At 48.6% G+C, this 13,550-nt stretch overlaps 1 protein-coding gene across 1 annotated transcript in view; it reads left to right on the top strand.

Moving 5' to 3' along the window:
- The window catches only part of LOC307071319 (voltage-dependent P/Q-type calcium channel subunit alpha-1A-like), a 79,683-nt gene that overhangs the window by 8,348 nt on the left and 57,785 nt on the right, over positions 1 to 13,550 (top strand). The window contains exon 2 of the mRNA XM_079730305.1: positions 11,506 to 11,819. Coding sequence (XP_079586431.1) covers positions 11,506 to 11,819 — 314 coding nt within the window. The remainder of the gene's footprint in view (positions 1 to 11,505; positions 11,820 to 13,550) is intronic.

Genomic DNA, 13,550 nt, shown 5'->3' with positions numbered 1-13,550 from the left:
ACTCATTTATATACAAAAAACCACATAGTAGCAAACTCAAACAGACAAGCAAACAAACACACACACTATATTTTTCTCTCTTTTCCCTTTCTCACACACACACACGAACACATATATACACCCACACACAAAAACACCCACACACACACACACACACACACTTGTATTGTTACTGCGACTCTGAACTATGTTTGGCCAATATTGATTAAGGAATAATGCATAAAATCTAATTTATTGCTTTTGAAGAATGAGAGAGAGAGAGAGAGAGAGAGAGAGCGTGAGAGAGTAGTGGTTGTGACAGATGTAAGCAGACATGAAAAATAGCAGCAAGGTAAGGAGGGATAGGGAGTGAGGAAGAGGAGGGTGAAGAGGTCACTTTATTGCTGCTATCACTGCTTCTTTAACATCCTCAGAGAATTGATCCACACACATATCCACATGTAAACACACACACACACACACACACATACACACACACATACACAAACATACACATACACGCACACTCATACACATACACATCGTTTATACAACATCATGTCAACCATAGAGGTGTACATCTCCCTCCCAGCCCCCTCCGCTTTATTCCTGCACAACCCTCTCTCATCTCTCGGAGCAAGGCGATGAGGAAAATAGGCCAATCCACCCCAACTTGTCCTCCCCTCTCCTGTCCTCTCCCACGCCCTCCCCTCCTCTCCCTTAGCCTGCTCTTCTCTGCTCCTCTCTCCCCTGCCAACCCACACACAGTCTGTCTCTCTCTCTCTCTCTCTCTCTCTCTCTCTCTCTCTCCCTCCCTCCCTCTCTCTGTCTCTCCATCCCTCCCGCTCTCAGTCTCTCTCTTTCTCCCTCCCTCCCTCTCACTCTCTCTCCCTCTCTCACTCTCTCTCCCTCCCTCCATCTCTCTCTCTCTCCCTCCCTCCATCACTCCCTCCATCCCTCTCTCTCTCACTCTCTCTCTCACTCTCTCTCCATCCCTCTCGCTCTCACTCTCTCTCTCTCTCTCTGTCTCTCTCTCACTCTCTCCATCCCTCTCTCTCTCTCTCTCTCTCTCTCTCTCTCTCTATCTCTCTCTCTGATGATCTGTCCCATTCTGTTGCTATCTTTGTCTTTGTATTTGTTCCTTATAAGTCGGACATCTGCTGCTTCATGTTTCTCTCTTCCTCTCTGTTTCTCTTTGACTATTTGCACCATTTTATCTTATCTTGCTGTATATTATCTTATATCTTATTTAATGTCGTTTAATTTCCTCTCATTCTCCTTTCCCTTAGTTTCCTCTCATCTCTTCCTCTCATTCTCTTTTTTCGATTCTCCTCTCTCCACTCCACTCCACTTTCCTCCTCTCCTCTTATCTCCACTTTTCTTCTCTACTCTTCTTGCCTCTCCATCCCTCCACTCTCTCCTCTGGATCTCTCCTCTCCTCTCTTCTCCATCTCTCCATCCCTCTCCTCTATATATCCCCACCCCTCTCCTCTCCTCCTCTCCCCTCTTCCCTCTTCTCTCCTCTCCTTTCCATATCTCCTCTCCTCTCCATCTCCCCTATCCTCACCTTTCTTCTCTCCTCTTCTCTCCATCACTCCATCCTCTCCATTCCTCTCCCCTCCCTTCTCTCTTCTCTCATCTTCTTTCCATATCTCCTCTCATCTCCATCTCTCCTCCCCTCTCCTTTCTTCTCTCCTCTCCTCTCAATCACTCCATCCTCTCCTCTACTCTCCCCACCCTTCTCTCCACTCTCATCCTCTCTTCTCTCCTCTCCCTTCTCTCTTCTCTCTCCCATCTTCTCCCCTGCTGTCCCTCCCCTCCTCTCCTCTCTGTTTCCTCCACTCTCTCCCCTCCTTTCTGGTTAACTGAGTGACAGCTGCTGATGAATCAGTGTGGGGCTCTTTTTGTTTTACTGCACACAACTAAAAGCCTGACAGTCAGCAGTGCCAGTGGAGGGAGCGGCTGGGAGACAACACAGATGGACAGATGGAGGGATGGATCAATGTATAGAGAAATAGACTGAGGCATGGGTGGAGAGATGGGTGGAGGATGGAGGATAGGCCTGGGCAGGCAGACAGGTAGGCAAGCAGACAGACAGACAGAACAGAACAGATGGAGGAGTGGATGGATGAATCTATGGATGAATTATCGGAGGATAGTTGGTCAGGCAGACGGACAGAAAGACAGACAAAGAGACAGACAGACAGACATTGTTGTAATCATGATAAAATGTATAACATGCCTTGTATTTATTTATTACATCGTTGCGATGGCTCTGCCTTCTTCGTGTTGCTTCTTCCTCCTCCCTGTTTATATTAGAAAGTTAGAAAGTAAAGTGTGTGTGTGTGTGTGTGTGTGTGTGTGTGTGTGTGTGTGTGTGTGTGTGTGTGTGTGTGTGTGTGCATGTGTGCGTAGTGTGATGTTCTTCTTGCGCTCCGCTAGGCCCAGGTTGATGCATCACTGATGTGATGAATCAGAACCATAAACTATACTGAAGACAGCGATGCCCTTGCATTTGCTGCATTCCCTTCATCCCCCCCCCCCCCCATAAAGACATGCATGGTCATGTTGCTGCAACAAGACAATCTATCAACACATAAACCGAATTCCGGGTTGGGGGAAAACCCACTTAAGGGTCATCTGGACACATTTCTTTGGGGAAATTATTGAAAAACAATGTTCAAAGCATGCAGACTTAGAAATCTATATTGTCAGCAGTGTGACAAAACTCCCCAATTTGGCTCTACTTAAAACACAAAAACTATTATATAATAATGACTATTATCTAATAATGACTATTATCTAATAACTTAGCGCAGATGTACAAGAAGAGCAGGGCAATGTGTGTGTGAGTAATGGCAGCGTGCAGAATATCCTGTTAAATTTAGTTTAACAGGATATATAAAAAATTGTACAGCAGTGGAAATGAAGGTTTTCTTGTAATTGTTCCCAAATATATTACCAAATTATTGTTCCGTAATACTCTGAGACGGTATACTGTAATATTGTCTTACTGGGTACTGTCAGATGAGCAAATAATTTGTGGCACAGTATTAACTGTCCCATTTACCAAAGCAAAGCACGGGGACCAACGGCAGGCAGAGCGACCGGTTGTGTGTGTGTGTGAGTGTGAGATGCTCTGTCTATCCAACTGGAAGGAATGAGCCCTGGTGGGCACCTGCCCCACCCCAGCATATGGCTTAGACGTGCTTCACTTGGCTTTTTCCGATTTGGCTCTCTCACAGGCTCTGGCAGACTGAAGCCTGCACCCTCAACCCTACACCCACCTCCTCCTCCTCCTACAGCACAATCTTCTCCTCCATCACCTCCTCATGCTCGATCACCATCTCCTCTTTATCCTCCTCCATCACCTTCTCCTCTATCACCACCTCCCCGATCACCTCCTCTTCCTCCTCTATCACCACCTCCTCCTCCATTAACTCTGCCTCCTCCATCACCGCCTCCTCCTTCCCCTCCTCCTCTATTACCACCCTGTCCTCCATCCCCTCCTCCTCTATCACCACCTCCTCCTCCATCTCATTCTCCTCCTCCATCACCTTCTCCCCCCATCACCTCCTCCTCCTCTATCACCACCTCCACCTCCACCGTCACAACACTGTCCTTTAGCACCTCCTCCTCCTCTCTCACTACCTCCTGCTCCATCACTCCTGGTCCAGCACACCAACATCTCCTAACCTTCTCTACTTCATCCTCCATCTAAAGTACCCCTGCCACCCTTGCATCACCTCCTCCACCACTACAAACTCCACCATCCCTACTACATCACACACAACATATTTTATCACCACCACAACCTCCATAAAGCCTTCCTCCTCAACTAGTACCACCATCCTCAGCTCAACCTCCATCACCAAACCTCTGCCAGCTTCACCACCACCTCCGTCACCACCTCCACCACAACCATCCCCATCACACCCACCACCAACTTCTCATCGCCCACCACTCCAACCACCACCTCCACCCCTTCCACCACGCCCCCTAAGCCTCCACCAGCCTTCCCATTCATCTTCTCCTGATGATTTTGGTTCTTGGCTGGTCTGGGTCAGCACTTTGACTTTATTATTCGTCAGGATCTCATGCCTCAATAGTTAATTACATTAATTCTCATTTTTTGAAAAGGAGAATCTCCGGAAATGAAAGCGGTTGAGGTGATATTGTTGGATCACTCTGGTCCGCCCCTCTGTGGCCGTATGTCTCTCCTATCGCTCTATTTACGCCTCTTCCTTTCTTACGTTGTATATTCTCTTGCTTCTGTAGTGTCCCCTCCTCTCTTGTTCTTCTTTTACACATCTTTGTCTCCTCTCTCTTTCTCTCTCTTGTTTCCTGTACTCGCCTTATTCTCCTCCCTCCCTCCCTCCCTCCCTCCCTCCCCTGTTCCCTCCCCAGAGTGCTGATTCCTTTAACTGTATTGCTTTCTCTTTCTCTTCTCCCATTAGCAGAACAGAGCAGACCCCCTTCCTCTCCCCCCCCCCCCCCCCGCCCCCCCTCTCGAGCTCTCCCTCCCCTCCCCCATCACGCCACTTCCATTAACTCAGACTATTAATTAATACAAGTTTTGGGAGTTGGCTGGAGAGCTGTGCCAAAAAAAAGAGAGCAATTCACTAATTACCTTGGATGCCCCGGTCCCTTACTGTAAGTTCATCTGTCTGTCTGTCTGCTTCTCTGGCTGTTCCTCTGTCTGTCTGTCTGTCTGTCCCTCTATCTGTCCATCTGGCCTTCTGAATGTTCGTCTGTCTGACTGTGAGCTTGTGTACACAGAAATGTTATGTTTCATGACAGATCAGATTCCATTGTTACATGAACAGACACACACACTCACACACACACACACACACACACACACACACACACACACACACACAGAAACACAGATACACTAACACACAAAGACACACGGTGTACCGTTCCATAAATAGCCTCTTATCTATGTGGCGTCCTGTTTTCACTGTAATTCATATGATTTGAAAGGAGTGTGTGTGTGTGTGTGTGCGTGTGTGTGTGTGCGTGTGCGGCGGCGTTCCATCAATGATTGGGGTTTGTCCCAACAGCATGTGGCTTATTGCTGGTATAGATGGATGGAGGGTCAACTTACCTGATTGAATGAATGAAAATATGCAAACACTCTCATTTCTTTTCCCCGACTCCCCCTCCCCCACCAGCCGACTTCCCCCCCCCCCCCGTTCTGTTTGAGTGCAGATAGTTGGCAGATCAAAGTTTAATAATGAGGACACCGTCGAATACGCATTACTATGAATAATGAACTTCTGAGTATCCTTCATCTGCACACACACACATGCGCACGCACGCACACACACACACACACACACACACATATCAATGCGCACGCACACATACACAGACACACACACTCATACATATGTACACACACGCACACACTCAAGTATACTCACACACACACACACACACACACACACACACACACACACTCAAGCATGCGAGCTGTTCAAAGCGAATCAGTGGTAAACACACTTCTCTTAAATAACATGAACTACATATAGCATCCAAGGCCCAGTATAATGTTGTGTATTTATTATGTGTATCACAGAGATTGTACCAGTAATACTAATCTCGGGTCCAGCAGTCCTGCTATGTTATAGCAGATCCTCTAGGGGGGATGGCTCAATGTCTGGGCCGGAAACCATGAACTGAAAGGGGTTTGAGTTACGCCTTGCTTCCTGTCTCGTTACCGTGATATTCTACCAAGATAACACATTCAAGTTGATAAAGCTCTCAGAAGGGGATATTAAAGTGGATTACTACAGTGGCCAGTATACATGGTGTTGTTTTGAAACCTTTATGGACAGCTTTTTTACAATTTACTTTACCGAGTTTGTGTGCACTGTTAATTGCCAATTACACGCTTACAGTTCCCAACATCCAGCAACACGATTGGTTGAAACACATATGAAGCGATAAACAGTCACCATTGATCCAGATTTGAGCTTGTCTGCCATCAGACTTTAGAGCATTAATGCAAAGTCTGATTTATGAGACCATAGTCAGATGAATAGCTCTACCGGAGTAAGTCGACATGTTCTACAATACACACCTTGAGTTATTATCATAACTACTTGGTAACAGGTGACAGTTGTTATTTGATTAAGCTTTTATTAAGACTGTGTAACTTTGCCCGGCAGCGGCCCCTCATGGACCTCAGCGGTATCACAGCCTTTGGCTCTCATTTGGTATGTTGAAAACATTATTGGTTTTCCACTCTACTAAATATTACTTTTGACGTCAACAATTTGGTCAGCACAGACTAAATTTAAAAAAACAGCACCAGGGAGCACGATTCCCTGGGGCGATCATCTCGTGGACGTAGTATTATTATTATTTGATTCTATTGACATTAAGTAACTGGCATCCATTTGAACAACATTATCAAAATCATATGATTGAACACCACCTCCACCACACCACCACCAGCATCCCCATCACCTCCACCCAGTGCCAACGTCTCTATCATATCACCACCACCTTCTTTACTCAAAATGTGTACAAATTAAGCTTTTGCACATGAATTCTGCAAGAATTCTGTACGTTATTTTACTTCTATATACGTTTGAAACATAAGAAAGGTGTTCAATATATCGGATAGGGTGGGGGGCCCCCCTAATATGAGGTGGCATAAGGCCCTCCGAAGATCAGAAACGGCCCTGCGTATTTGCTATGTTTTCTTCCTGGGATCGTTCCCCTTCAGTGAGTATAGACCTTCTCTCTCTCTGGCCACCTGGTCAATTATAAAGACCCCTGCAACTAGCCAGAAGATACATGGGTGATGGATGGATGGATGAATGGGTTTGACTGGTAACCGGAAGGTCGCTAGTCCGGTCCCCGGCTCCTCCTAGCGTGTTGAGGTGTCCCTGAGCAAGGCACCTATCTCTAAATGCTCCTGACGAGCTGGCTGTCGCCCTGCGTGGTTGACTCTGCCGTCGGTGTGTGAATGTGTGAATGAATGATTGTAAGTCGCTTTGGATAAAAAGCGAAAGCAAAATCCCCTAAATGTAAATTAATAGATGAATGGATGGACCAATGGATGATAGATGGATGGATGGATCGCTGGATGTTAAAACGATGGATGGATGGATGGATGAATGGATGATGTCTGGTCTCATGGATGATGGATGGACAGTGAATGGATGATATGGACAGATGCATAGATGCAAAGCCCTCAATCTCCATTGCTGTGTTTCGTTTAATTATCTAATCATTGAAAAAGTAGTCATCATGCTGTCCACTCTCCACATCTCTCTCTCTACCATTATCTCTCTCTCTCTCTCTCTCTCTCTCTCGCTCGCTTTGGAGAGCAGGGCAGACGTGTGGGAGGCAGAGGTGGGTGGGTGGTATTCAGGGGGGTGGGGTGGGTCTGTGTGTGGGAGGGGGGATGTCGTTTGAAGGGGGAGGTACCCGGGCTTCCTGCGGGGGTTGCCGGTGTGCACGCTCCCTGAATGACAATATTGCGCATCAGGGCTCCCGGCAGGACCTCGCACCAGCACTGCACGAACACGGACACGGACACGAACAGACACGTGACCGCGCAATCATTCACGTAGTCTGAGAGACAGAGAGAGAGAGAGAGAGAAAGAGAGAGAGAGATATGATACGGTAGCCCGAGTTGAGCTCCATGGCTGTGTTGTGCACCATAAGACGCGAGGCAAAGACGGCGTCACATCCTGCATTCGTTGTGCATTGCACACCCATTCCCGACACTCCCTCCCTCCCCTTCCCCCCTCTCCCCCACATACACACACACACCCACACACACACACACAGTCGCACACGCACACTCGCTTTTACAGTCACACTCACACTGCTAGGCTACTGTCAGCGGGAAGGCTTCGTTTTTTTTATCGTACCGGTAACGAGATCGCCGTAACCCCGTCGGTCTGGCCGCTAGACTCCGGGAACCGGAATGATGAGTAATAAGGGGCCGGCGTCGGGGCTTCGCGACGATGGCTGTTCAGTTGGTCGTCATTGGCTATGAAGTCAGAAATGCGGGGTACACAGCTGTCCTCCAGCTGCACGGCGTCACCGGCACATTTCACAGCGAGACGCGCGCAACATCCCACGCTTAAGCGTATACCTACATGATGTAGGCCTACTCCTTAATCATCACCTGATTCAACCTGCCCACATGACTGTTCACCGTATGGTACTGAAGAGTATAACGTATAGCCCTAGGATATAGCCCTAATAGTGTGGATCATTTACATTTACATCCATGCTTTCCAACCGATCTCGTGGGCTCAGCCCACCCCTTTATCATTTCGCATCATTATCTCTATTGTAGTGATCCGAATATAACCATAAACTACTATACTAATATCGTTTAGCGTAATAAACACTATCATAACTTTTATTCAACTATTATTGTATTATTATTTAGCATTATAATCCCTATTGCAGTGGCCTAAGAACAAATATTAAACTATACACTATTATCATTGAGTATCATAATCCATATTGCAGTGTTCCAGGAACTAATATTGCAGATGATTTCTGACCGTAACTTTATTGATCAGCAACAATCACCATAAGCTAATACTTTTAATAATGCAAAAAGTATTAATTTTTTACGCCTACATTTTTGTTTGGTTGATAGAACAGCAGACAACATTATCGTTTGAGCAGGTACAGGTTAAGGGTGCAATTCATCAAAGTCCACCCAGAGTGGACGTGGTGCGACCCGCCGCTTTAACTAGCACGTTCTGTTTTGGTTCGATCATTCTGTATGTGTGTGTGTGTGTTTGTGTTTGAGTGTGTTTCTGCGTGCGTGCGTGCACGCGCGCGCGCGTGTGTGTATGTGTGTGTGTGTAGGATACTACAAACAGTTTGCATCCAGGCTTCCTGGTCAGTTGCTCAATCAGGTTCTGTTCTTCGGTTCTCCTCTCCCAGTGTTTCCCCACCGAGGGCCGGCTCAGAGGAACGGCTGCCACGCACGGACCCGAGTGTCTTCAAAGGGCTCTTTAGTACCAGAGCCAAACTAACATACGGCTTTGGAAGAGAATTTATATCTATTTTTATTTATTTCGACCTAAAAAGCGACGAACAAGACCCGTTCTCTTCCGTTTGGATTAAACATTCCTTAAACTTCAACAACAATTTCCCTGGCAACTCTCTGGGCTCTTCAGGGCCCTCCGACCCACCAGCCTCCATGTAGGGGAGGATGTGGTAGGTATAGGTCTGCTACTAGGGTCTACACATAAAGTAGAAGGCCTGCTGCATGGCTCTATATTTAAAACTTTGAGGAAAACAATCGCCTTATCGTTGACTTATCCACCACAGACGGACCCGGACCCGATAAAGCCCGCTATAATTGACGGTCCTTTCCGCGGGTCCAGTGAGCGGTGGGCGCGCGGAGCCTAATTGGCCCGCCGCTGTGTTGTGTGTTCCTCGTGCTTCTGACACTTGGCGTCCACGAGAGGAAGCCGCGAGCAGCGCTGCGCCGCCGTAGTGCACGGAAACGAGCCGTCGGAGTGTCGGCGGGTGCGTGGAGAAACCAATCGCTCCGGGGAGGCGCCGAGTATCAGGCGCTGCGAGGCTTGGTTGGCCACCCATTTTTTTCTGTTTGCGCGCGACGCGGGCTCGGTCACCGTCCAAACTGATCGTCATCATATGTTCGGTGCGCGGTTCGAGATCGAGAGCGAGCTGAGCTGAGCGGAGCGCGGAGCGGGACCAGGGAGGAGTGTGTGCGCCGCTCGAGCCGTTCATTTGACGTTTCCGCGCGGTTTTTTTTTCCCTCTTCGTCGTTACCGAAGCTGCTGCGGGTCTCCATGGGTGTATAGCCTCCAGACCGAACCCACACACACGCATACTCACACGCACACACACACACACACACACACACACACACACACACACACACACACACACACACACACACACACACATACAAACGAAACAGACACACACACACACACACACACACACACACACACACACGCTAAAAAGCGCGTTTGCCCAAGGGTCGAGGCGGGAGAGCTAATGTGACAGCGAGAGGGGGGACTAGTGCGAGCCTCCTGCGGGTCTGGGTGTCGCTTCCTTTTTTTTCTGCGAGGTGAGCCTCGGGGGCGATGCCGCTGGGCGGGGATGGGGTTCGGGTGGAGGTGGGCTGCGCCCTGCCTGCTGGCGGAGGAGACGCGAGCTGCTGCTGCTGCTTCAATCCACGCGCGCCATCGTCGGTTTTCTCGACCTAGAATTGATGATGCTGCCGCCCGCCCCGATGGCCCTGCTCTGCTCCTCTGGATCCTACCCGCACGGACCTGCTCCGCTGCCGAGCCTGGATTATAGATGATTACGGTGGACGCTGTCTTTTTTTAAAAACAATTGATCAACTTGCTCATTTCAAGGGGGGGGGGGGGGGAAGGAGGAGGGAGGAAAAGAGGTAACGCCGAGAATCTCTCAGTATTTTCGTTTGCAAGCGCTCGCTCACGCCCAAAATCAGTGACCGATGCTTTTTTCCAAGGTGGGGGGATTTAGCTGCAGATATCAACAACTGTTCCCCTGCTCAGCGGCCGGGGGGGGAAGCCCAGTTCGCCTGCTGGGGTGGGCGCAGGGAGGCGCTGGGGATATTGCCGTGCCTCATCAAAACACTGCGGATCTGTCACAGAATTTGATGAAATATTTACTATTTTCACCGAGAGATCTTTCTATTTTTATCTCGCTGAAAAAAGAGCATCTGTAAAAAAAAAGAAAAGAAAAGAGAGAGAGAGCAGGCAATTGCAGTCCTGGTGGAGATGCGCTAGGCCGGTGAAAAAGACGCAGTCTAGTTATAAGGTATAGCCGACTTTCTTGCAATATTTATTTCATTGCTGCGCTGCCGTCTATGCATTGCCGTTGCATACGTTGAGATTGAGGCGTCATCGAGACGTTTTCCTACTGAAATGTGAGGGAAAAAAACTCGTTAACAGGATTTTCCCAATCAGATCGGGTGCCTTTCGTTTGCATAAGAGAACACCGTTGGCGTTTTTGGACTGGACTTTCACGAACATGATGGGCTGCATTCCGTCTTAAAACAAAACTGATTATTGACACCACATCTAAATCGCCCCCAAAACAACCGATTGATTGTTTTTTCCGACAGAAACCACATTAACACTCCACTCCATCTTCTGCTCTCGCACCCATCGCACCGCGTGAGACGCCGCTCGCTCTACCCTTTTACACCCCCCCTTCCTCCCCCTCTTCCCCCCATCTTCCAACCCCCTCCCTCCCCCGACATACACACCGATGGATGTATCTTCTTGGCGCTAAAGACCCGAGAAAGACGAGAGACAGAAGCGGGGACTGTAGCGAGGAGCAAGAGAGAGCGAGCAAGAGAGAGAGAGAGACGCGATCGGGGGACACAGCCAGAGCGCGAGACAAGCGACAGCGCGCCGCTGTCGCGTGCTGGCGGCGAAGGCTGAGGGGCCAGTGGCATGTGGAGGGGTCGCCCCGAGTTTTCCCCCCGGGTCCGTCCTAACCACTGGCGTTTGGTGTCTACAGAATGGCGCGCTTCGGAGACGAGGTCCCCAACAGGTACGGAGGAGGAGGAGGAGGTGGTGGTGGCGGTGGTGGCGGGGGTGCCGGCGGACAAGGGGGTTCTGGCCGTGGTGGCAGCAGGCAAGGGGGTCCCCCAGGGGCCCAGCGGATGTACAAGCAGTCGATGGCCCAGCGCGCCCGTACCATGGCCCTGTACAACCCCATACCCGTCCGGCAGAGCTGCCTAACGGTCAACCGCTCCCTCTTCCTCTTCAGTGAAGACAACTTTGTGCGGAAATACGCCAAAAAGATCACCGAATGGCCATATCCTTTACCACGCTAGCCGGCGACATGGTAGCATACCAAGGTACTGTGATATGGGCCTTGTGTGTGTTTGTGTGTTTGTATTTGTGTGTGTGTGTGCGCGCTGTAGGTAGTGTGTGTACATGTGTGTGTGCTGTAGGTAGTGTTTGTGAAGTATGTGCTTGGTATTGTGTGTGTGTGTGTGTGTGCTTGGCTGTGTGTTGAAGTGTGTGCTGGGCTTTGTGTGTGTGTGTGTGTACTAATGGGCCATTGTGTGTACTGTAGAATGTGTGTGTTCTGTAGGTGTGTTTGTGTTGTCACTTGTGTACATTTTAGTGGAGGCATGTGTGCTTTACGTGTATGTGAAGTAGGCCCTGTGTGTGTGTGTGTGTGTATGTGTGTGTGTGTTTGTGTGATTGTGTGTGTGTGTAGGTGGCCTGTGTGTGTTATTTAGGCAGTGTCTGTACTGTGTGGTTTTAATGATTCCTCATCATGTCCTGTATAACATATTCAATTTGTATGTGTTAAATGGCAGGAAGGAGTGTCTGTGTGTTTGTGTGTGTACGTGTATGTGTGTGTGTTTGGGGGGGGGCGGGGAAGTTTGGCTGGTCGTAGTGAAAGCTCAGAATGCTGATGTCAGCACTCTGGAGTCTTAAGCACCAGCAGAGAAGAGAGAGGAAATGACTCGCTCTCTCTTTTACCCGCCCCCCCCCCCCTCTCTCTCTCTCGCTCTCTCTATCCCTGTCGCTCCCTCTCCCTCTCACTGTCTCTCTCACACTAATTACTAACGCCCATATAAGGATGTATTTTGCTTGTGAATTGGCTGGAACTTCTAACGCGTTGATATTTATGTGTGTGGGAGTGTGTGTGTGTGTGTGTGTGTGTGTGTGTTTGTTTCATGTGCTGGCCCAACAATACATTTTGCCATGTGTTTAATGTGTCTACAGAACACTTTCTTCTGAAACATATTTGCTTCAAATTATGACCAAACTGCACTGGAAAACCCTGGATTAGAAGCATTGAATTTGCCACAAAGAACGCTTGCGTGGAGTCTCTGCTTCGTTGTCGATGTGTGCACATACAGACATTTTCTGACGTGTGTTAGAAAGAGATGCATTTGTAGGAAGTTTATTCCTTCGAAATGAAGTGGCCTAAACCTCATTGAATAATTATCGTATAAAATATTGAATACATATAAATGTATCAATGCATATTACATGTTCAATAGCAAAGTTTCACTCTCCCTCTTTCTATCTCTCTCTTCCATGATCCCTGTCCATTTTCATCCTATCCTCTCTCTCTCTCTCACTCTCTCTCGCTCTCTCTCTCTCTCTCTCTCTCTCTCTCTCTCTCTCTCTGTCTGTCTCTCTCACTCTCTCCTCCTATCTCGTTCTCCCTATATATTTCTCTCTGTCTCTCTTTTTCTCTCTCTACCTGGCCATCTGTCCTGGAGCTGCTGTGGGCTTCACACGTTGCCCAGGTGACAGAGACAGGGGGCGGGGCTTGTGTGTGTGTGTGTGTGTGTGTGTGTGTGTGTGTGTGTGTGTGTGTGTGTGTGTGTGTGTGTGTGTGTGTGTGTGTGTGTGTGTGCGTGTGTGTGGGTGTGTGTGTGAGAGATAGGGGATGTGTGTGAGGAATAATTAAAGGAAGATGGATGAAACAAGAGAGAGGCAAGAGGAGACATGGATGGATAAATTCAGAGATGGATTAATAGATATGTTGGATGTATTGTGGATGATTGGGTGGATGGATAGATGATGGATGGG

This window comes from Pollachius pollachius, assembly GCF_949987615.1.
Source record: "Pollachius pollachius genome assembly, chromosome: 2".
In the NCBI taxonomy this organism is placed as follows: Eukaryota; Metazoa; Chordata; class Actinopteri; order Gadiformes; family Gadidae; genus Pollachius; species Pollachius pollachius.
The sequence above is the reverse complement of the archived record's forward strand: the minus strand, read 5'-3'. Positions and strand labels throughout refer to the sequence as shown.